This window comes from Ovis canadensis, chromosome 10, assembly GCF_042477335.2.
Source record: "Ovis canadensis isolate MfBH-ARS-UI-01 breed Bighorn chromosome 10, ARS-UI_OviCan_v2, whole genome shotgun sequence".
NCBI classification, from domain to species: Eukaryota; Metazoa; Chordata; class Mammalia; order Artiodactyla; family Bovidae; genus Ovis; species Ovis canadensis.
Window position 1 is genome coordinate 25,626,961 of NC_091254.1, and position 26,023 is coordinate 25,652,983.

The 26,023-nt window shown below is 39.0% G+C and overlaps 1 protein-coding gene across 4 annotated transcripts in view; it reads right to left on the reverse strand.

The window, feature by feature from the left end:
* ELF1 (E74 like ETS transcription factor 1) overlaps nucleotides 1–26,023 on the reverse strand; it is a 117,812-nt gene that overhangs the window by 56,490 nt on the left and 35,299 nt on the right. For 2 of the 4 annotated variants that reach the window (XM_069602176.1, XM_069602174.1), the window contains exon 2: nucleotides 3,970–4,269. In XM_069602176.1, the coding sequence (XP_069458277.1) occupies nucleotides 3,970–4,041 (72 nt within the window). In that variant the 5' untranslated portion in view covers nucleotides 4,042–4,269. Of the gene's footprint in view, nucleotides 1–3,969; nucleotides 4,270–4,870; nucleotides 5,010–22,708; nucleotides 22,934–26,023 lie in introns of those variants that run through there. The other 2 variants (XM_069602177.1, XM_069602175.1) reach the window with 2 other exon arrangements.

Consider the following 26,023-nt stretch of genomic DNA (forward strand, 5'->3'; position numbering starts at 1 on the left):
TAAAGCTCAACATTCAGAAAACGAAGATCATGGAATCTGGTCTCATCACTTCATGGCAAATAGATGGAGAAACAGTGTCAGACTTTATTTTGGGGGCTCCAAAATCACTGCAGATGGTGACTGCGGCCATGCAATTAAAAGACACTTACTCCTTGGAAGGAAAGTTATAACCAACCTAGACAGCATATTAAAAAGCAGAGACATTCCTTTGCCGACAAAGGTCTGTCTAATCCAAGGTATGGTTTTTCCAATAGTCATATATGGATGTGAGAGTTGGACCATAAAGAAAGCTGAGTACCGAAGAATTGATGCTTTTGAACTGTGGTGTTGGAGAAGACTCTTGAGAGTCCCTTCGATAGGAAGGAGATCCATCCAGTCCATCCTAAAGGAAATCAGTCCTGAATGTTCATTGGAAGGACTGATGTTGAAGCTGAAACTCCAATACTTTGGCCATCTGATGCAAAGAGCTGACCCATTTGAAAAGACCCTAATGCTGGTAAAGATTGAAGGCAGGAGGAGAAGGGGTCGACAGAGGATGAGATAGTTGTATGGCATCACCGACTTGATGGACATGAGTTTGAGCAAGCTCCTGGAGTTGGTGATGGACAGGGAGGCCTGGAATGCTGCAGTCCATGGGGAGTCAGACATGACTGAGCAACTGAACTGAACTGTTATGGTAGCAGAAACTGATAGAGCTTTCTCAAGAATGATTTGGTAATACGTTTAGCTTATACTTTTAGTAAACTCAGTAATTCTACTTTTTAAAATCAACTACAGAAATAGTCATACAAGTGTACAAAGATATACTATACATACATGTGACACACGTGTGTAATAATGAAATGATATGGCTCAGTTAATATTACTACATGCTAGGCATGGTTCCAAGAACTTTATGTGCATTGATTCATTTAATTTTCATAATAACTCTACCTTTAGAACCAAGTCTGTTATTATCATCTCCCTCTTGCAGATAAGGAAACTAAGACACAGAGAAGTTAAATAACTTGCCCAAAGTCACAGAGGTAATAAGCAGTGGAGAAAGAATTCAAATCCAGGTGCTCTGCCTTCAGTATCTGAGCTCTTAACCATTATAAGTTTACTGCCTCCCAAACCAGGATATTCATTTATAATATAATAGCAAAATATTGGGACTAGCCAATTGTCCGTGATCAAATACTGGTAAAATAAATTATGATCCATCCACTGTGCAGAAAAACAAATGACACAGTGCTGGCGTAGGTACACGCAAGTATTTGTAATACATTAAGTGAACGCATTGAAGAAGAGGAACGCAATGGCAGCCCACTCCAGCACTCTTGCCTGGAAAATCCATGGACGGAGGAGCCTGGTGGGCTGCAGTCCATGGGATCGCTAAGAGTCGGACACGACTGAGGGCCTTCACTTTCACTTTAGTGCACTGGAGAAGGAATGGCAACCCACTCCAGTGTTCTTGCCTGGAGAATCCCAGGGACGGCGGAGCCTGGTGGGCTGCCGTCTATGGGGTTGCACAGAGTCGGACATGATTGAAGTGACTTAGCTGCAGTAGCAGTAGCAAGTGAAAATAAGTCACAAAAAAGATACTGCATTCTTTCATTTGTATCTTAAAAATAACTTCTGTATATAGGTTGGTATGTATATATATTGTTCTTTCCTTTAGACATTTGTTCAAAAATTACATATCAAATAGTTAATGGTATCTTCTGAGAACAGGATTAGAGGGAGTAAGTGAAAAGGGATTTTCATGATTTACTTGGTATCTTTGTATTAGGCTACTTATTTTATAATTGGCATGTTCTTACTTTTAAACCAAAAACAAACTGAAGCAAATGAAAAGCAATGAAGTAGAGCAGTATCTACCTAATAGTTAAGATGAGATGCTAATAAGCCTGATACTACTTATCTGATGAGTCGTTAAGTTTCCTATGCTCCTGGCCACAGATGGAAAAACCCTAAACCTGGCCAGTTCATTATAATACTGTACGATCAGCGTTCATCATGGTAACAGTATTCAGCATCATTAATGAGGTCAAACTGCTTGGGTTCAAGCTGCAGCTCCACTGTTTACTAACAGTATGACTTCAAGTCAGTCAACCTATTTTCTCAATTTCCTCATTGTAAAATAGGGATGAGAGTATTTGCCCACGTTTCATATTTGTAAAGTCCTTAGAGTAACTTCTGCAAAAACTAATAAATATTCATTTTGTTAGACAAAAAATAAATGATGTTGTCGTTCAGTCGCTAAGACGTGTCCAACCCTTGGTGACCCCAGGGACTGCAGCACTCCAGGCTTCCCTGTCCTTCACTGCCTCCCGGAGTTTGCTCAAATTCATGTCCACTGAGTTGGTGATGCTATCTAACCATCTCCTCCTCTGCCGCCCTCTTCCCCTTTTGCCTTCAATCTTTCCCAGCATCACGGTCTTTCCAGTGACTTTTAAACAAATAAATAACTTAAGAAAAATCATATACATTTGAAGGTATGTGTATATCTCCCTACCCAAAGACATTACTAACCTCTCCAAGTTAAACTAAGTACACATCTCATATACAGTAAGGGTCGGTACTATCTTGTTTCCTAAGGCTATACAGACACATGTATGAATACCTCACCGTAACATACAACGTGTTTCTCATGGTCAAAGAGCATCAAAGCCAGTGCAGTGGCAGTGTGCTAGTGAGCGGCTCCGAGCTCTGTCCCAAGAGCAAACCTCACCACATCAAGCCTCAGATCTCTCATCTTCCAGGCCTGCACAGTAAACACACTGTTTTCAAACCTTAACAGAAACATTCTATTTTAAGACCAATTCAAAACACTTTTTCCTCCGAACATGTCTTTTCTATTGTTCCTAGATAAAACTATTTTTCACTGGGATGCAATCCCTTCCCTCACACTCTTTCTTTCCCTAGCAAAAGTTCATCTTGATTTTAAGGCACCTTAATCCAAATTCTCACCCTTTGTAGGTTTACTTATAAATTTTTCTTCTGTCTCTTCATTCGACAGTACAATAGCAAGAACTAAGAAATTACAATGCCCTGCCAAAAGTAAGAATCACCTAGAATAAAAGCATGGTATGTTACCATCGGCCTATTAAAATCAGGTATTTAGAATTAGGCTTATTTCAGTATTTATATCAACTTTATAGACATATTCTAAACCTACCAGCTCTCAAAATATTTTTCCCAGTATACAGAATCTCTCTTACACATGATTTCTCTCACATCACATCTTACATTTCCAAATAACCTGTTCAAAATGAAGTAGATTATAAAGTCCAAAGAACCCCTGGGAAGGGAGAGAGCAGAATTAACTCAGTCCTTTTCTCATTGTCTCTTGAATCTTTTTCATTCTAGAAGCAGTAACTCTCACATCTTATATAAATTCAACAAAAGAAAGCCAATTTAGAAATTCTCCCCTTCAATGCCCTCATTCAGCAGGTGATGAAATCAGGATCTAGAGAAGTTAAGTAACTTCCTCAGAGTCACATGCTTTGGACTGAAACGATGTCTGATGGTGAGACTGCTAACATCTTTCCATCCAAGGAACAGTCCAGTATTAGAAATCGTAACTAACCACATACATTAAAACTGTGTATTTGCAAGCAAGTATTACAATCACCAGTCCTAAGAAAAGTATACGTGTCTTGTCAGTATGTCATCTAGAACTTTTCAAAGTATTTTGAAATAATGACTTAAGATATTTACTGTTAAGTTCTCATTTTACAAAAAAAAAACGAGCTAACCCCCGAAGTACTATCCTTGTTACCACATCAAAGCTAAGGATAAAATTCTTTCTTAGTGAATTAACTAGTACTTAACACATAAAATCACATTACTTTCACATTTTAGATATGAGTGCTTATATTAATAAAGTTTCTCTTGCTTCTTTTAAAGGAAGTAATTTTGAGACAAATAGAAAAATCATTGTAATACTTTTATGAAAATCCAATTTTCTCTAAGTATCATTCATACCTGTTGTTCATCCTCCATGATGTTACTAGCAAATTCAAATACTAGGTCGTTCTGTTGGACCACAGCAGCCATAATAAAGCATTCCCCTTAGATCCACATGAGAAAAATTCCAAACAGGCTCAAGTACCAGGCAGCAGAGACCAGTGAACAATCTGCGTAAATAAGCCCAGCTAGACCTGTGAAGTTACTGTATGCCCAGGTTTTCTTTAAGGAAGGTTCTTCAGATTTTCTTGCTTCACTGAGATTTTACTTAAACTTAGGCAATTCTTCTGAAATTTTTCTTCTCTGGAACTTCTTGACCTGAAAAACATAAAGCTTAAATTAGTTATGAGAAAGCAAGCATATTATTTAGAATATAACAGTCAATACAGATGGCAATGTCTCCAAAGTATTTTTTAATGTTTTTAAACAAAAGTAACATGACTAGTGATTTTTTTTTAAACTAGATATGTATTTTCTTTTAAGATTTCATTCCTGCTAAGAAAATGTCACCTCTCATTACTGAAAATGAAGCCATCCTTCCTCCAACTCCCTATTAAACTACAAAGTACTATTAATTAAAAACAAAAAAATCCCACCCAGCCATAACTAGGTTCTTGTAATTGCAATAAAGGATACATAAACAACTTCTTTCTACTAACTTAGCAAACCACACACACAGGAATTGGTACTCCATGAGTAATTTCATAATACATATTTTTTGCCTAAATAGAATCATTCAGACAATATCCTCGTTAGGTCTGATATAAGCATTCAGACAATACCCTTGTTAGGCTTTAAATTCGGTCTAATACATTTAAAGTTTAACAAGTACTGTTTTAAGAGCTTTTAAAAATAAGCAGAAATTAAAGCCCGCTCTTTCTGTTCTCTGGAAAGGTTTCTGGTGAGTAGAATGCTTTACCATGCTTAAAAGTCTGTCTTCAGTGGCTTCTTCTTAACGCACTGAAATGTGCCCTTATCTCCAGCACAGGCTTGCGAGCAACAGGAAGGAAACAGCACTTGACCACGTCATGGCAAATTAGAACATGCAAAGAACTGCACTTTACAATAGAAAAACAGAAGCGCAACTGAAGAGTGAAAACAATTTCACAGTGGAGGGAGAAGAGCTTTGCAAAGTGCCTGCAAAGACGTCTGTCTATTTCATGCTTTGTTTTTTAAAGTTACTATTACTAACAAAAGCCAAAGGAAAATTTAATTTAAAAGTTGATCACAAGTTTGTTACACACTGCATCATATGGTTATGGCCACAAATATGACATAAAGAGACAAAGATATACAAATAATCACATTAGATAACATCTAGTTCTTTGAAACATTATCTACAATTTTAATTTTAAAGAGACAGGTTCAGGAATGAAGCTGATCTCACGAATCACTTTCCCTGAAAACCAGCCAGTGTGTGCTAGCTAAATCACACACTCATTTTCCTAATTTCACTAGTCAATTCCCTATATAGTCCAGATTCTAGGGGTTATCATGGATGACTATGGTTTCCCTAACAGGAAATTAAAAAAATTTTTAAATACATTTTAACGGTTAAGAAGTCAATTCAATTCAGGTGATACTCATTAGCTTCTTACCCAGTGGTTTCCCATACTCACCTAGTCCACTTCTTTTAATAATGCGTTCAGCTTTAACGTTGGGGGAATATTTTTAGCACTACTATTCAGACAGTTTTACATTTTTTAATTGGAGTATAATCGCTTTACAATGCTGTGTCAGTTTCTGCTGTGCAGCAACATGAATCAGAGCTATGTATACATAAACCCCCTCCCTCTTACGTCAGGCAGGTTTTGAGAAATGCGCCAAGTATAGAGGCGGGAAGAGCCCCTGCCAGACAGATATGCAGAACACACACACAACGGTTTCCTTTAAAGTCTCACCCAATTCTTCTGTACTAGGCTTGTCTTCCCAGATTGTTCACACAAACCACATTCATTCTTGCCTCCCTTCTCAACTTTTAGTATCACCTACACCTGGAATTCCTCTCCCACGTCTCAGCAGCCATTTCTATGTTCTCCATCCTTCAAAATGCTCAACTCAAGGCCCATGTCTTTCACAGCCTCCCAACCTCCGTGACTTGACCTACACGGCCCTTCAAAAATACAACACTTATTGCCCCTACCACAAAATTAGCACTAACTGTATACTGTCTCACGCCTAAAAAGTATGTCCCCCTAATTCAACTGAATACACGTTTCAGTGTCTATTATTTGCAGAGCAATGTGCCAGGCACCGTGATAATTAGAGCAAAGCTTCTCTGGGTAAGTAACCACTTTAACATTTCTTCTGTAACTACCAAACCTATGCGCCCATAATAAAAGATAGATATTGATGACAGATAACTGTTTTCTGTCATCAATCTATCATATGTTTACAACCTATCATAGACGTTTAAACTCTTTCTATGTATATTCTTTATAAACAATGACTATAATACTTTTGATAAGAGGAAACCAATATTCTAAACTTGATGAACCATAGTAAGAATAACCAGATAACCAGAATCAAGGCATGCTTCCTGATTTAAAAAGTTGTGGGTTTTTTTTCTGTAAAAGGTTGGATTCCAAAAGACTAATCCAAAATCCATTTATTTGTAAATATAAAAGTGACACTGTTCCAATGACCAATGTGAACACATCTAAGTGAAGTTTCACTTTCTTTTCCACTGCAATCACAAACTTTTTCTTACAAGCACTTCCACAGTGCTATTATTTTTAGAAAATTTTTTTAATTTCAAACACAGGGACAACCAATCAACATATTTACAAATTATAGTACGTCCTAGCAACCAACAGTAGTCAACCAAAACTGAAATGATCGCCCATGATCACTAAGACTTTGTTAGGGTAGAAAGAGCCACCATTATTCTGGTGAGTGGCTTTTGTTCACTTGTATACTTTCGTTCACATACTGAGAATGCGTAAGTAAAGGAAAGCCCCTGCATTCTTTTATTGGCTTTATTAGGCCTCTGACCCTCCGTCTTCTTTCACTCTATCCCACTGCTCTTTCTTTTCTCTGAGTAGGTATACAGCCTGCAGCACCAAGGGTGTTCTTGGGAAGAGTTTTTCTAATTCCCGATCCAGAGGTATTACCCTATACATATTGCTGTGCCGTGCTCAGTCATGTCCAGCTCTTTGCGGCCCTACAGACTGTCCTATGGATAGCTCCTCTGTCCATGGGATTCTTCAGGCAAGAACACTGGAGTGGGCTGCCATTTCCTACTGCAGGGGATCTTCCCAGCCCAGGGACTGAAGCCACACCTCTTGTGTCTTCTGCACTGGCAGGCAGATTCTTTACCACTAGCACCACCTTGTAAGTCTACCCACCCATATTAGATGTACTTAAACTAACAGTCTCAGTGTATTAACATTTTTTCAGTAAGAGATGAGACAAGACACCTAGATCGACGATTCAATTTTTCACGACTGAACTAAGTCTCTGTGCCCAAGGTGTCACAATCTGAAAGCACAAAAGAATTACAACTAGAACCTTCATCTCCTAAATTAGGACTCTGTCCATGACTAAAGTACACAGTGTCTAAATCTACTCAAATCCTTCATGCTGTAATAGCTAAGAACACAGTTTCTTTCTTTTTTAATTTTTTTCTTTCTTCTTAGTCATTTATTTAGGCTGCTCTGTGCAGTTTGTAGGATCTTAGCTTCATGATCAGGGATGGAACCCATGTCCTGTGCAGTGGAAACTCTCAGTCCTAACCACTAAACCACCAGGGAATTCCCTAGGACACAGGTTTCTAAGTAAACACATGTATCAAATTAGAAAAAACAAATCTCCATCTCTTGTTTAGCTCTAGATGCCTAAATCTACTCACTAGATTATCTACTGGATAAGTCCATGTCAGAGTTAATGTGTCTAAAACATTCAAAACTAAGCTTATCATTTTTATTCCTCAAATTTACTCTAGTATGGAAAAAACATGGGTTCTTAGGATAAAGCAGGGGCCTTTTATCTACTTCAACAAAATTATAAGGTCTTCAGTAAATTTTAAACATGGTTGAATTTACTAACCATTAGTTATATGTATTACACTCAGGAACACTCTGCAGTATTAATTGCTACCAAGGAATTAATTAAAGTTATTCCATAACTTTCCCATTAATTAAAGTTATTCCATTAATTAAAGTTATTCCATTGATTAAAGTTATTCCAGAACTTTCAAAGCATCAGTTAGTCTTTATAAAATAATAAGCAAAAAGTGAAAACAATGCATTCAGCACAAAGACAAAAACAGTTAACTTATCTGCACAGTTTTGAGAGGTCATCTAGTTAGGAATCCACCAAATAATGAAAATTCCCTGAGCTGGCTCTCATCTCTTTCAAGTTGGGAAGGACCGTATTCTTACTCTTCAAGGAGCCGTGCCAGAGAAATACCTCATCAGTGAGGTTCCTCAGCTCTTATGGTCAAACTAAGCTTCATATTTAAGGTGAAGCAGTAGGTCAAGCAAAAGAGAAGAACACGGGCTCTGGTATCAGACCACTTGGGTTTGACTCTTCTGCACTGTGACTATGGACAAGTTACTCACTTAGCATCAGTCCCTTCTTTCTGCAAAACAGCTATACGCCACAGTTTCCTCACTCTGTAAAATGACTATAACACCACCAAAATCTAGATTTTCTATGAAGGTGAGATGTAAATGTATGTGCAGAAATGCCTGGCATATAAATTTTACTCAATGGAAAGATTAGCTTCACTGTAATCTAAGTATAGTGCAAGAGATAATGTAACAGGTGCTTAAGTCTCATATCCATACTCCCTGGGAGTCTCCATTAACAGTTATTTGCTAGACTGCAACAAACAACACCGTAGCCCTATATCAACAGAAGTATACTTCTATTTCAGTGCCTAAAAATTTGGCACCTATTTGATAAATTCAGTCGCTTCAAGGTTGGGACCACACCCTGTCTGGCAAGATTCCCTTAAGACAGAGTTCCATTATGCTCCTAATCCAAACAAAACAAATTTACTGACTGCAAACACAAAACCCTCAGCCACAATACTGGCTACTATAGCTAACTCAAGTGGTTAATTTTTGAATAACTTATTATAAAAGATTTCAGATATAATAAACATATGATAGTCAAAATCAGTTTTTAATACTTTTTCACATTTGCTTCCTTAATCCCTAATGGAATACAAATTTAAGCTTCCTTCAAAGGGGCTTTAAACATAGAATCTATAAATCTATCAATTCATCAATTAAAAAAAAATTACTGCTACCCTTTGAAAGTTACTAGGCCACCAACTCATTACGCTTAACTTGAAAACTGATAAAGGGAACTAATTAAACAAAAAAGCAAAAAGTTTTTAGATTAGACAGCTCTGGCCCAAAGAAGGTAAAATACAACAGCTTAGAGCGATGGATGGTTGAATGACTGCTTTTAATTCGAATGACTATCTCTAATAAAGCATTCAGACTGTGTGTGTGTGTTCATAAGGCTGGGGATATTTAAAGAAGTGGAATTACGTAGTAACTCCAGATGCCAAGTACCTTAATGCAAAGTATTTTTATATGAAGTGGTAACCAAATAAACTGCTTTTTTCAACATATAGACATACTCATCATAATAGTTTAGAAAAACCATGAAACTAGAAGAAATACAATGAAGACTTTTAAAAAGAATGAGAAAAGTGAGAGAAGAAAAGCTATTTAAGTTAGAAATGAGAAGCAAGCAGTAAGTCCATAAACTGTAGTGAATGGAATGATTCTTATGTAACAGATCATAGTTAGGCTTTTTCAATCTTTTTTGAGTATGGTAGAATGCTTTCTATTATCTCTCAGCAGAAATGAAAATAAGAAATCAGTGGTATCAAGATAAATTCTATATAACCTTCCACAGACCTGTCTATTCTCAATCTAAAAAGTATGGAATCACACACTTTTAGGTGAAAAGAATGTATGGATTACCTAGGAAAATGTATTCACTGAACACTTAAGAAAATTTGGGCCCAGAGCAGTCTGACTTGTCCAAGGTCACACACAGTTAGTTGACGGCAAAGAAAGCAACAATTCTCTGCTTTTCTCCAATTCCCAGCCCAATTCTCTATTCAGGCCTCTCTATCTGCATTAATAGAACTTCATTAGTATTTTTCATTAGCAAAGTATCTGGACAGGTAAGAAATCCATTACACAAATATCTATATCATTTCAGTTCATTCTCTCCTTAGTGTCCAACTCTTTGCGACCCCATGAACAGCAGCACACCAGTCTTCCCTGTCCATCACAAACTCCCGGAGTTTACCCAAACTCACGTCCATTGAGTTGGTGATATCATCTAACCATCTCATCCTCTGTCGTCCCCTTCTCCTCCTGCCCTCAATCTTTCCCAGCATTAGGGTCTTTTCAAATGAGTCAGTTCTTCACATCAGGTGGCCAAAGTATTGGAGTTTCAGCTTCAATATCAGTCCTTCCAATGAACACTCAGGACCAATCTCCTTTAGGATGGACTGGTTGGATCTCCTTGCTGTCCAAGGGACTCTCAAGAGTCTTCTCCAACACCACAGTTCAAAAGCATCAATTCTTCGGCACTCAGCTTTCTTTATACTCCAACTCTCACATCCATACATGACCACTGGAAAAACCATAGCCTTGACTAGATGGACTTTTGTTGACAAAGTAACGTCTCTGCTTTTTAATATGCTGTCTAGGTTGGTCATAACTTTCCTTCCAAGGAGTAAGTGTCTTTTAATTTCATGGCTGCAATCACCATCTGCTATGATTCTGGAGCCCAGAAAAATAAAGTCTGACACTGTTTCCCCATCTATTTGCCATGAAGCGATGGGACCAGAAGCCATGATCTTAGTTTTCTGAATGTTGAGCTTTAGGCCAACTTTTTCACTCTCCTCTTTCACTTTCATCAAGAGGCTCTTGAGTTCCTCTTCACTTTCTGCCATAAGGATGGTGTTATCTGCATATCTGAGGTTATTGATATCTCTCCCGGCAATCTTGATTCCAGCTTGTGCTTCTTCCAGCCCAGCGTTTTTCATGATGTACTCTGCATATAAGTTAAATAAGCAGGGTGCCAATATACAGCCTTGACGCACTCCTTTTCCTATTTGGAACCAGTCTGTTGTTCCATGTTCAGTTCTAACTGCTGCTTCCTGACCTGCATACAGATTTCTCAAGAGGCAGGTCAGGTGGTCTGGTATTCCCATCTCTTTCAGAATTTTCCACAGTTTATTGTGATCCACACAGTCAAAGGCTTTGGCACAGTCAATAAAGCAGAAATAGATCTGTATAGTATCTGTAGAAAAATATCTGTATAGTATAGTCCAGTTTCTATACTATTCTGTGCAACCCCTTTGATACCTGGAAAATCATTTTCAGTAATATTTTTACATTGAATAACTGAAGCAGAGGAGTTTCTAGATCTATTATTGTTTTAAATCTTACAATTTTACTTTAGTTGTTCTTTCCCAAGTTCTATCATATCCTGCTATTTTGCTTTACCTTCATTCAGCCTAAAGTGAAAAGGAAACACTATTAAGTGTTTCTATAAAGCTACCACAATTTAGTAGGTCATTAAAATACTGTAAACTCTAATTGACATTTTTCTTACTTAGTTCTTTGAATACAATACTGCTATCACAACTAAAATACCGTAGATGAGAAAAAATTACTAAAACTTACCAAAATGTAGTTACAGTTAAGTAACCAGACTTAACACTTCCCCAAGCAAGGGTGGTCTCTAAGTTCCTACTGAATGAGGAAACAAACAAACAAAAGACATCAATTGTAAAAATAAATCTCATTGCACAGTCCTCTCTAAACCAAGGAGCCAGATTCAATCCCTGGATCAGGAAGATGCCCTGGAGAAGAGAATGGTCACCACGCCAGTATTCTTGCCTGGAGAACTCCATGGACAGAGGAGCCTGGTGGGCTATAGAGCCCATGCAGGCACAGAGCCAGACACGACAGAGCAACATAAACAAGATAGTGGAGGAAAAAATACAAGTGAACATCACAAGAGGAGCAAATCATTCCCTGCCACATTCACAGTTCTCTGAATTCAAAGAGAAAATGTTCCTATACTCCAACCTTTAAATTTAAATTACTTCAAATATTCAAGAACTTAAGAAAACAGAGAAAAAGGTAAAAGGGTACAGTCCACGGGGTCGCAGAGTCGGAGCCGATTTAGCGACTGAACAATAATCTGTTAAGTAGCTCCCCAGCTTTAGGCATCTTTCATTGAAAGTGAGGGGAGGCAGGGGAAGTGAAGTACCTAGATCGTCTTCCAGAACATAGTTTTATTTCCATGTGAATAAAACCCAAATTGATGTTTTCTGTATTCTGATGACATCTGCAGAACTGAAGCATGCCTAAGAAACCTGAATAAGCTCACCTTAGCTTCAACTACGTTAAATGAAAAAAAAAAAGAAAAGAAAACCCCAAACCCACAAAGTCAATATGATCAAGGAAACAGGCTGAATTCTCTGTGCTTGGCCTCTTCGCTGACACCCCAGGACAGCTCCAGGACTTGGAGGGCAGGCAGCAATTGCTCACTCACCCAGACCTGAAAGGCCAGTTCTTTCACATTGCTCTCCACTTCCCACCATTGGCCACTCGGGCCTGCCTGGTGTCAGGTTACACTCAGGCAGCAGTCACAGAACCTTGCAAAACCAGATCACATACCTAGACCTGTTCATACCTGTGGTCTCAAGATTAACCCTTTTTCTGAGCCTGTTCTGAAAATAAGACAATGGAAAACCGAAGCGAAAAAAATAAAACCAATGAGAAATACTCAGCAGTAATCAGGTATTGTTTTAATCCTGGGTCATGAAAAAGGTTTTACTTTCTCCAAATGACTGAAAGTGATCATTGTCAAAATGTCATTAATTGATGCTTTTATTATGCCAATAAACTGAATGAAGGAGTTTTCTTTCCTCCAAGCAAGCTAAATCTGAACTCTGATGAAAACACACCAGCTTGGGAACACAAATATGCTGAAATGTGCTTATCAGCAAGACCTGTTCGGGTAGTTAACAATTTTCTTCCTATAACAAACAAGAAACAGCTTGCAAGAAAGCTGTTTCATTTATGTGGTTGTTTAGACTCCTGTTTAACATTTTCATCTTCTTAAAACAGACATGCTCTACAGCAGCGGGTCCCCCATTCCAGAAGACAGCACTTTCCCATCCAAAACACTGCTTCTTTCTGGCCCAGAGTGAAGGCGAAAAGGCCAGGGATACTGCTGAAAAGCCCACAGGACATCTTGCTAAGGACATGCCTCCCCCCACCTCCAACTCCCACAATGCGCAATATTCTCCTAGAAGAGACTGTTAGTCTGTCCTAAGAAGTTTTCACTCTTAAGGAAGAGATACACCATCAGCTGAAAACAAAATTGAAGGCCACAAAGAAAGTTTAATGGCCACAGACTGCATTATTAGGTGACAGCTGCTCCATGTGTTCAACTGAGGGGTTCTTACTACCTTTAGTCTGGTTCCCCTTGCGGCTCTTCACCCTGCAATAGGAATAATTCACCAGGAATGAAAGTAGAACCAACCGACTTCTCCACTTAAAAGTAATCAACATAACACTGTAAATCAACTATACTTCAATTTTAAAAAACTAATCAGTGGCTTCCATTGCCTATAAGAAAAACTTCAAGTCCATTAACAAGGCTGAAGTGGCTCTTCATGATGCCCCAAAAGGTATGAGGACCTGCAGCCATCAGATGCGTAAAGCAGGATATCCGAACACGTGCGCAGAAGGGTGAACGGGAATCGTTCACAGACCAAGTTTAAAAGGACACCCAGGCCACAGTATTACGGCCCTTCAGTCCCATCTCAGAAACAAGTACACTGGCATCTCTGCAGTTCACAGCCCCTCCTGGCCCGCTGCCCCACCCCTGAAGTGAAGAAGCCAGAGTCCGTCCTGCTCCAGTTCCCCCAGCGCCCATACGTCCCACCCTGTCCCAGGCTTGCTGGCCCAGTTCAGAGCTTTCCACATCTTCTTGAGTAATCATAGCCTTTTATACCTGTGGCACTTTAGGGGCCTCTCCCAGGTCACACTGGGACCCGAGTCAAGGACATAAACTCTCGAGAAGCAAAGCACGTTTACCTTTTCCCAAGTCACCAGTAAGTCCGATGGACACATCCTCATGCACAAAACGTCCTGGTCACTATGCGTGAGAAGGTCTCCAGTTTCATAGCACACCCCTTTCTTCTTGGAACAATAAAAATCGATTTTCAATAAGTTTGGCTATAATCAAACGATCCTGGTGCTCCATGTCAGGATCCTTAAAATGGGATTCTTTCTACAATCATCCTCATAATGACCTGGCTCGTGCCTAAGATGGTAAACTCAAGGACACCAAAAAAACTAGAAGCAGCAAAACCCCAAGATAAGAAATGAGACAGTGGAAGGGCATGGGCTGAGTATAAATTCCATACATAACTTTATATTTTCCTTTTGCACAAATCTCAGATCGAAGCAAACTTTAAATACCATTCACAGTTTATATAAAGATTTGTAACACAGGGAATTCTCTGGCAGTCCAGTGGTTAGGACTCCATGCTTTTCACTGCTCAGGGCATGGATTCGATCCCTGGTCGGGGAACGAGGATCCCACAAGCCATGCAGTGTAGGGAAAAAAAAATTATAATACATAACAGTTCAATTTTTAGGCCTTCTTACAACATCCATTTTCACAAGAAACCATGCTCTCTACTGATCAACTTGGCAGTAAAAAAAAAAAAAAAAACACCAAACACAACTGATGATACTTAGTGAACTTCCCCTAAACTCAGCACTGTGGGAAAGACAAACAGATAACGCATGGGCTGCTTTCTATGGAGCTTACAATCTAGTTCAGGAAACAAGACCAAGAGAGAAAATAACTGAACACTGAAAGTCAGTATTTAATTAAACGTTAATAAAGCTGGTCAATACTGCAGCATCTCCGAAGAAAGGATGGTCAAATGGGTCAAGGAAACACTTTAGACAGTGAAGAACCTAAACTCAACCTTCAAGTGAGGCAGGATGTGGAGAGACTGCACGGAAAGGGAAAGACAGCCAAGTACAGTGTGTGTGCACACGTTTCCTTAGGCAGGCGTACATGTGTACATGCGTGCACATGTGCATGGACGCGCATCTGTGTGAAGGCCGAGACACAAAGGAATAAAGAGAATTAAAACCAACCCAGGTGGGCATCCCTGGTGGCCCAGTGGTGGAGAATCCACCAACCAACGAAGGAAACACAGGTTGGATCCTTGACCTGGGAGGATGCCCCAAGCCACGCTGAGGAGCAGCTGTGCCCACCGCCACCCCGGCACAGCCGTCCTCCAGCCACGGAGCTCAGCCGCTACAGCTCCTGAGCCTCACACCCGAGAGCGCACGCTCCAAGAGGGGCCATCACACCGCAGCCGGAGAGCGGCCCCGCTCGCTGCAACCAGAGAAGAAAAAGCCCCAGCAGCCCGAAGACTCAGCATGCCCAAAACAAAAACGAATGAATGAATGAATGAATGAACAGAACCCAATGACCAAGTAAGTTTGGAGACAGTTAACAGACTGACCAGAGCTAAGAGCTGACAACGGCAAACAGTAGAAAATGTGAACCAAAGCAAAACCAAATTATGGAGAGTCTTGAAAGTCAGGCAGTGGAATGCAGGCTTGATTTGGAAAGAAGAAGTGGAAAGTTCCTGGAGGTTTTCAAATCCGGTTGCAGCAACACTGTGTGGTCCCCAAGATTACGAAGCCCAAAGCAAGGGGGTCGGGTAACTACCATCTAAAAATGATGAGGACAGTTTAAACAAACATCCCATAGCTTGACTGCTACACTGGTATTAATAACTTCTAGCCACTGATGTGTATACTATCCTCCTTAAATTCTTCATTAATTACATATAACAGAGATTCTCCACAATGGTTTATAAATCACCCAGGGTATGGGAAAATTATTTAAAACAAGCAAAAATTACTTCAGTAGTTTACATCAAGTTTTTATTCTTTGCCTAAGGATTAAAAGAAGGCAGAAATAGAAAAATTAGATTTTAAAAAAGATATGACTCATTACCATACAACTTCTCTTATAAGTTAATCAACTGAACCTCAAAACTGTCCTATATGCATTTGGACACTACAGAAACTTTGAAATATATGAACTCGCTGCATCTATGGATGACTGGATATTGCTGTTTATAGTATTAAATATCCTGAAAAGATGATGCTGAGTCAGTTATTCAGTGAGAAAGGATATGACATCCATGACTTAGGAAAGTTTCTTAGTCATTTAATAGAGACTTCTAGCACCAACTTTCAATGAATCTTTACTTTCTTCCAGGGCAATGTTTAGAAGAAAGAAGTTCCTGTAAAAATGTCTATTTGCATTAAACTTGGCTCTTTATTAGATGTATTTTCTGCTTTGTGGCTTTGCTTGATTCTTCAGAAGTTCAAGAATTCAAAGTTGCTTTAGTAGATATAGTGGGAACTTACTAGATTTCAAAAAATACTTTAGCATGAAGACACACTTAGAAATTTTACAACAGCACAATAAGGTCCATTATATTATAATTTCTTGGTCATATCTAGTGCCTAATAAATGCCTTACAATTTACAAAACAAGACATATCATACCACGCGTGCTAAGTCGCTTCAGTCAAGTTCGACTCTTTGAAACACTATGGACTGTAGCCCACCAAGCTCCTCTGCCCATGGGCTTCTCCAGGTAAGAATACTCGAGTGGGTTGCCATGCCCTCCTACAGGGTATCTTCCCTACCCAGGGATCAAACCCACATCTCTTGCATTTCCTGCACTGGCAGGCAGGTTCTTTACCACTTGGGCCACCTGGGAGCCCGACGTATACATACTACTTAATTCTTAAACATCTTTACAACCACTGACATTGCTATACAGACAAAAAACCATGATACTTATCCTCAAGGAATTGAGAAGGGGATAATAATAACAGATTAGAAAAAAAGTAAGAAGAAAATAATAGCTGCGGGTGGCAGGCTTCATATGAAAGTACTTTGCTGTATCTGTCATTTAATCGTCATGTCGGTAACAACCATGGCTTCAGAGACCAACCACATAAGGGCATGGACTTTATTAGGGTCACCACCAAACCCCCACAGCTCACCCAGATGGTCATGAACAATATCTGTCAAAGAAATACTCAAGATGCTCAGAGACAGTTTGATACGTGTCTGACCTCAGTTCACACTCATTCACTCATGCATTCAACAAATATCCCCTGAGTACCTACAACATGTCAGACTCTGTTCGATGTGGCAGGAATACAGGAGAAAACAGACCATTTCTGCCTTCATAGGGTTTCTAATCTAGTGATCTTGATGATCCCCCTCAACAAATTCTGCTTTAAAAATGGGGGACTGTCAGGCAATATGGCTGTCTTACAACCCATAAACAGAAGCCCTGCCCCTCTTCTTCACATCTAACTCCCAGCTACCTCCAAACCCCTGTCAACCGGACACAGAAAATGTGACCTCTCTAAGTGGACAGGAAGAGCTGTGGGGTCACTTCTTACCTTTCATAAGGAGAGGGGAAGGGAAAATTTGAGGTGAAAATAGATACAGCGAAATCCAATGGCCAACTTCTTACCCGCAAACCTCAAGGCCACTACTTCCCTTTAATTTTTAATTTGACGTTTGAGTTTATTGAAAGTTAACAACAACTAAAAGGCTTATGCAGAAGGGCATGGCAACCCACTCCAGTGTTCTTGCCTGGAGAATCCCCATGGACAGAGGAGTCTGGTGAGCTGGAGTCGCAAAGAGTCGGACATGACTGATCGACTGACAAAAGGTTTACTGGGGAGTTTTCTTTTTTTTTTTAAACCATTCCCTTCTCAAATATAAACACTTCAAGGAGAAGAGTACATTTTCCCTGTATTGTCTTCTCCTATATACCAGGAGCCTTCAGAAGTCATATTAGCACTATCTGCATTCTTTTATTTATTTCACAAGGACTCACAAGGGACCTACCTGCTAGACACCGGTGAGTAAGGGGCACAGGAAAGAGACCAGTAGCTAAGACACTATGGGCAATCCGTCTATCAGCTGAGATCAGAGATGCAGCAGGATTAGACACAAAACTCATTTTCCCATGTTATTCAGTAATTATTTGCTGGGGGGACATTCTAGATAGAAGGAGCTACGGTAAACCTAAAAGCTTAAATCACTGAATAAAGATGAAATGGGAATTTAATGAAAACAAACTTTTTCCTAGAAGCACACAGGATCTGGCATCAGAAGACCTGTGTTCAAATCCTAGTACTGCCATTTAATCACTTTATTTCCCTGGGTAAGTCAACCTCTGTGACCTTTCTTTCATCCTCTTAAAAGCTGTACCTACAAAGATTTTACTTTGTAAACCACCAAGTGCTCTAAAAGTTTTAAAGAATATTGATACACCAAAATACAAAAAAAAAAAAAAGAATGTGTATCAAAATTTGAGTCCAACATATTAGCTTATCATTTCATATTGAAGGCCAGTTTTTTATGACCTACAAACATTTCACAAAAAGTAAACACATTTTCATATTTTTTCTATCTAACTGTGATCCATACAATCCATATAACACAAAACAAGCCTGTGACATGCCTAGAATCAACAAGTGACAAAAGTTTAATGAACAAGCTTTATATACTTGACGTGTCCCCCTAATGGGAAAGTAGAGCAGCAACTGTACATCTGTGTCTCCGTTCCTCTCATCGTGGTTTAACTGACAGGAAGCAGAGAACAAGATATGACATACAAACATCAAGTACTTCCTGCCTTCTCTGCTACATCTTTATGTCTTGTTTTATAAATAGTCCCATAGTCTATGTGAAAACGCATCAAAGCCTGGTGCCAGAAGCATAAAGATGCAATTGGTGAAGCCTGTTTATGAAAACAGAACAAATAAAAAGGTATTCTGAGGTGGGGATCTAAGTTCATTTCACACATGAAGACTCATTATTCATAGTTTTCTCGAGAAGTATTTTTAGGAGTAAACACCTTACAAATTAAGACTTGAAAATCACAATGACGGACTACAAAATGAAATGTCTGAACAACAGAACGGCCCTCAAACTATTTTACCCAACCGGTTAGATAACTAACACTTGACTACATAGATAGAAGACCTTCCCATTCAGCTTCTACCTCTCATAAAAGATAACCACCACTCAAAACGGAAACAAAAATCCTTCCAACAGGCAACTCAAAACAGCAGTACGGATACCTTGCCTCTCGGATCTCCGGCCATTTTTGCCGTGGCTTCTGGTAAGCACTTTTTCCAGATCACCATTCGTGTCCCCTCTGCCAATCACACGATCTCTATCCCCTGGTTCTCTTCTCAGAATACCCAAAACTTGACTCACATCATTTATTCACATATGTTCACCCATCAACTATAAACAAACCAAACAGAACTCCATTCCTAATAGGTCAAGTCTTGCTGTTTTAAGCAAGTCATTTTAAGCAAGCTTTCAATTAATTACAACTAAAACAGAGATGTTCACTTTTCATCAGGCCTAGCTGCCTCCCCAATGAATAATTCCTAAGAGTCACCTCAATTCATCACTCACTTGTCTCATATTCCATAAAAACCTACAATACAGTCATCTTTTCCATTCATAATGGTCAATTCTCACCTAAGCTATAAGCTACTGCAACCACAATTTCACCAGGCAGTAGTGTTGTTTGTCTCTAGGTCAGTGTCCCTAGTGACTCAATATTTTACTGCAAGCAAGCTCATCTGCGGGTTTTTTCTTTAAGAGAATTTAATATACGCATAAAAAATCAACTCTAAGCATGGCACCATGCTCCTAAAGTAAGTAACATTTTTTAAAATGAGTACCCTGGATAACAACTGCGTTTCTATTCAGTATTTTTCAATGAAAATACTCATGTATACTTTTCAACAGTGTAAGAGTCTAGTGCCTTCCCAGCGTGTCTGCAGTATATCTCTGCTCTTGCTTGTGAGTGTATTGCCCTCAGCTGTCCCCAGTGTCTAGGGAATACATGCTCCCTGAGCCTTAAGGGAAGTGTCCTTTTCCTTACACATCAGCTCCCTTCCCACAGCCTGGGGCTCTGATGCTCTGTCAAACCACCCCGTGTGAGGGTGCTCAGTCACATCCAACCTTTTGCCACCCCGTGGACTGCAGCCGCACAGGCTCCTCTGTCCATAGGATTTCCAAGGCAACAATACTGGAGGGGGTGCCATTTCCTATTCCAGAGACTCTTCCCAACTGAAGAGATCGAACCTGAGTCTCCTGCCTCTCCTGCACTGGCAGGAAGATTCTTTACCACTGTGCCACCTGGGACGCCCTTGAACCACTCTAAATGGTGAGGAAAGTCTCAGGACGTCTGCAGAGAACCTAGTGTGTACCACCTTCTTGACAATCATTTGCTAACAAAGGCAGGCAACTGTTCTGTTCTACCAAGTGCAGATGAACAGTACATCTTCCTTTCAGTTTATTTCTAAGACTAACAGGTTATAAATTATCTGAAAACAACCACATATCTGTCTCTGGTCCATAGACAAAAGGATCAAATGTAACACCCAGTTTTAACAGTTCATACCATAAAGTATTTCGAATAAACAAATAACTTACACAAATCTTCTGTTTCTAAATACAAATTGTCTTAACTGTCTCTGAAACTAAAACACATATAACTTTAAATCTGATTAATTCTAATTTAAATCTAAAATCTTCACATTTTTCTTCTTCATGCTTTAATATACATGTGTGTTTTGTGTGGTATATGTTAAACCTTATATAAATAGTATCATACTGTATATATTCTTCTAGCATACTTTAGCAAGCTTCTTTAAGACATAAAATTCTGAATAAATACAAAGGTTACTTGGAAAGGAATTTTAAACATTCGCGAGGACTTAGTGCTTAGAAAAATATTATTACCAAAGAAAGATAAGTCATGATTATTTGGCTTCCACTGTAACAAAGAGAAATATCTTAGATACACAAAGCAGCCCATCTTCAGTGATGCCTCTCGCAACACGTTCTGACCTTCTGCAGAACAAAGGTAGCTCACCTTAAGAATGTCATGTGCAGAGATCGTAACAAGAAGTTCAGGGGGCTAACCCCAGCAGTCTCTGTCTAACTTGTGTGAAAGGTGCAGTCTACATACCACCACCAACGCTGCATCGGCCCCGTCAGTATGGCTATGACCTAAACTGCAGTAACAGAAGCTCTGGCTGCTATATTCCCCAGCATCAAGAATACTACAGGCAATGAACAATTGCTGAATGAATCGGTGAATTACATAGGAGGAAGAGTAAGATAATAAAAGAAATCCAGGAGACCCCTGAATTGCATGCCTTATGAGAACCTTTCCAATTACATAAATCCTGTGACTTCTACTTCCATTTGTTCCTCTGTGTTCCTCCTACTACAAATAGAGACACCGTGGAAAACAGCTCAAAACAGAGAGCCAGGGCAATTTGATATTTTGAGAACTTGATGAAAACTTTGATTTCTTTCTCCCCCCTCCCCCCAATGCACACATATGCAAAGGTGTGTTTACTCAGGGCTTGCATTTCTTTGATAATAAACCACTGTGTTTTCATTCCCAATTAAAAAAAGAGAGAGCGCGAGCCAGGGATGACTATGAAAGAAAGGTCCCTGTTTCACTTTTTATAGCAAATCCCACATTTACATTACTGAATTTTGGAAATCTTACATAAAGATTCCATATCAAGTTTATAACTAAAGATGCAAGAATTACTATCATTATAAGTAAGAATTTTAAGGAAACAAGATGAAACACATATCAGGAAGTAAGACGAAACACTAATTATGGCAATAAATCTGGTTAGATGTAAAAATCTAATTCAAGGTATTTGCTAGTTAAAAGTTTATCAGTATATTGGTTATACCCCAATACAAAATAAAAAGTTTAAAGTTTGGGGGGAAAAAAAGTTTATCAATGTCAATTAACACTGTATTAATTTATGTTCTAAGAATCTTTGTTCTAAAATGCAATTTTGAAAAATATTTTAAAGTGATGATTCTAAAGGCTAAATTATTTTTAACAAACTATTATCTCCAACTGGTTAATGGATGTCAACGGGAAATTATCATTTACTCATCAGAAGTATGCCTAGAGCCATCTTGTTAGTTATAGGGGACAGATACACAGTCTTACGTATAACTTAATTCTGAATCTAGCTCATCTCCTTCAACTGAAATGATGATTTTTTTAAACTGATGTAGGGTTTACTCACCACTTCTTTTTAAAAAATCAACTTCTGGTCCTCATCAAATTAAACATTATTTCTCAGTTACACATAAATGTGGAGGGAAAATAATCTACCCCTTACATAGCACAATTTACTATGAAGTAGTTCAACCAAAGAAAGAATGCAATGACATGCCCATCACCCAGCTTTATATTAACATTTTTCCATAATTTGTTTCAGTCTTAAGAATAAAAAGGTCAAATATAAATATGCATATATCCCTCTCCAATCTCTTCTGACCATTCTAAAATTGCTGTTGCCCAACTGCCTTTATTTTTATAACTTTACTTCACATGTATCAATGATAGTACTGTTTTTATGTACGTAATAGGGATTTTAATGTATCTATCACAAAATTTTTACTCAAAATTGTTTGAAATAAACTGTACTTAATAAATGGGAGGCATGCTAAACTGCTGAGTGTTTAGTGGTCAAATGTGCTAATGTCCACAGCTTATTCTAAAGACATCACCTGCCCACTTGTTCAGGGTCCTAGCTTCCCTGGTGGCTTACCGTGCAGGAGATACAGGAGACTCAGGTCCAATCCCTGGGTCAGGAAGATCCCCTGGAGAAGGGAATGACAACCCACTCCAGTATTCTTTTCTGGGAAATCCCATGGACAGAGCGGCCTAGCAGGCTCTGTCCACGCGGTCGCAAAGAGTTGGACACGACTGAAGCAACTGGGCGAGCACACGCTGGAAGGTTTGAGCCCCCAGGGCAAACAACCATGACAAGAGGCTGAATGGGCAAGAAGGAGAAACTCTAGATTATCTTTAATTTGCATTCTCCCCATACACTTTGTAAACGCTTCATATACCTCAGTGTGATGATATAAAAATATGTTCCAAGAATTACATCAAGAGTGTTCTCAAACTGGACATAATCTACCACCATCAACAAGATGGTAAGTACATTCCAGTACAGACAGACAATGCAGTACTATACCGCAATTAAAATTAATTAAGATTAATCTCATAGAGTTAAATGAAAGAAACAAGTCACTACAGAGTGTAGATGGTACGATCCATTTCAGTAAAATCCAAAGGGGTAAAACTATAAAGAAAGGGTTATCACAAAAACTAGAATAATAGTTATTTTTAAGGAAAAACAAACATGGGCAGAGTTGGGGATTTTTATCTTAATAAACATGCTCTATTTCTTAGCCTAGGCTGTTGTGACATGGGTAAACACTATGTAATAACATTTAAACTGCATATGTTTTATACATCATCCTACGTTCACATTTCACAGTTTTAAAGAAAAAAGGATAATGAATTGCTTTACTGCAGCACACAGGTTCCATTTAGTATTTTGATACAAAAAATAAGACGCACAGTGACTAACAGGTACTAAAGCAACAGCTCATTTTTATTGTTTTGTTATAAAATCTTCTAGTTTCAGTGTTTACAGGACTGTGTTCTAAAACACAAAAAATAACCAATTTTCTTTCATTTGATTTCTAAAACCATACCATACAACTCTGTACAAATACCATGACCACTGTATTATTGGGCACCTACCACATAGATTATGACCTCTATGTGACTTGACATCACTTAAAGGCACACTGGTTCCTGCTACCTTGAAGAACTTCTATTCTATAGGGTAAAAGATAGGGAAAAGATAGATCCAAGAAAATACAAATTTGAAAAATCAAAAACTTGTGTAAGTGGCTGCCTCTAGGCAGCAGGACTGAGATGGGGAAGGGGTAGAGGATAGAGGCTGCTTTCCACTAAAGGCTTTTTATTAGATTTTTAACAATGTGCAACACTTTGATAGCTTTTTAATATAAAAATTATTAAATCAATCTTCATAACTCTAGAAGGCATTCATATTGTTTACACTTGTGCTTTTTTTTTTTTTTTTGATGCCAGCAATCAATCTCAAGCTACAAAACATGGAGACAGAACAGAGCTGCTATCTTGCTAGGCTAGGCTAATTTGCTTCAGTCATGTCCAACTCTGCGACCCAATGGGTTTAGCCCACCAGGCTCCTCTGTCCATGGGATTCTCCAGGCAAGAATACGACAGTGGGCTGCCATGCCCGCCTCCAGGGGGTCTTCCTGACCCAGGATAGAACCTGCGTCTCTTATGCCTCCTACATTGGCAGGTGGGTTCTTTACCACTAGCACCACCTGGGAAGCCCCTGATACCTTGCACGCAGCATTAACAGGCAAATGAAAAGGCCTCTGAATTCCAACAGGGGTAAGTGAACGAAGGTGAAAAGACAAGTTTAGGAAGAGTTTTCTGATGATGACAGTGGGGTTATTAATTCAGATACTTATTACTGGAAGAGAAGGAATAAAAAATGTTTCTGCAGAAATTTATACAACCAAAGCTCAGCTGCCGCATTTATCCCCTCTACCAACAAAACAAACTGCACAGGAACTATTTTTTTCAGAAAGGGTGGATTCCTATACATTTATAGTATAGATCAACAGCCACTTTTACTCTAGTTCACAGATCAACTGACAAGACACAAAGACAGAGGCAACAAATAACTTTCCCATTAGGAGTTCCTCTTTACTAATGGGACAAAGATTGCTCCCAGAGTTGAAAACTGCCCAAATCAATTAGGTGACTCAATGGTATTACGAATTTAATCCTTACCATTTGAAGGAAGCAGCTCCCAAGCAAAGGAGCAAAATATTCTGACCAACTGATGGAGGCAAAATTACATTCAGATCACTCAACTGATGGGACTCTTCTTCTCATTTAAGAATCTGTGCAGTCTAGACAATATGTCATGCAAAGCCTACAAATATGCAATCCATTATGCAGTTAAACGTCCAAAGACATTTCAAAAACCATATTCAAGAATTACATGGCAAAAAAAAAAAAGTTACTCCCTCCTAGACTCAAACAATAACAAATAATAACCGTGTCTCTGAGGAAAGAAGAGTTTTCAAAGACTGTAAATGTTACCCCACATCAGGAAGGGACCTTTTTTTTGTTTTTCGCCCTACCCCAAGGAAAAGGGAATGGAGAGTTACCATGAGGCACCAAAGGGAACAAAAAAAAAATACTAACATTGGGAGAGTGATGGTTCACTGAGAGATAAAGAGGCTAATTAAACCTGAAAAACAAAAATAATTAGATTAATTATATAATGTGGTCAAGATGGCTGTGAGTGGACAGCCAGAGGAAGAAAAGCCGAATTAGAGAAAAGGACACAGAAAGAGCCACATGTTGAAAGACAAAGCCCAGCAGAAAACCAATGGAGAAAGGGAGCGCGGGGCAGGGAGCTGAGGCTCCCTAGTCATTTTTCTTATTAATACTTACTAGAGCCTGTGAGTTTCCAAATGCCACTGTTCCTTAAAAATTCAGACATTAAAATGCTAAGTAACTGATTAATCACTCTTCACAGCTCTTAAACCTGCAAACTCTCTTTCTGAGAAAGTCATCTAGGGTACTTATTAAAATTGCAGATGGATAAGCCAAACCCCTGGGCCTAATAAACCAAAATCTCTAAGTTGAAACCAGGTGATTCTCTGTTACAACAAAGGTCAAAAATTACTACTTTAAATGTAGCATATTACCAGGCAGGTGTTAATTATTTCTGTGGTTACAATGTGTATGCATCAGAGATTAAGCTAAGGGCCACATGTCCTTTAAAGGTCTGCTACCACTATAGCAGACCTTGGAGAAGGCAATGGCACCCCACTCCAGCACTCTTGCCTGGAAAATCCCATGGATGGAGGAGCCCAGTACGCTACAGTCCATGGGGTCCCAAAGAGTCGGACACGACTGAGCGACTTCACTTCACTTCACCACTTTAGCAGGACCTGCCCAACCAAGTAGCAAGGGTTTAATGAGCAAATATAATAGT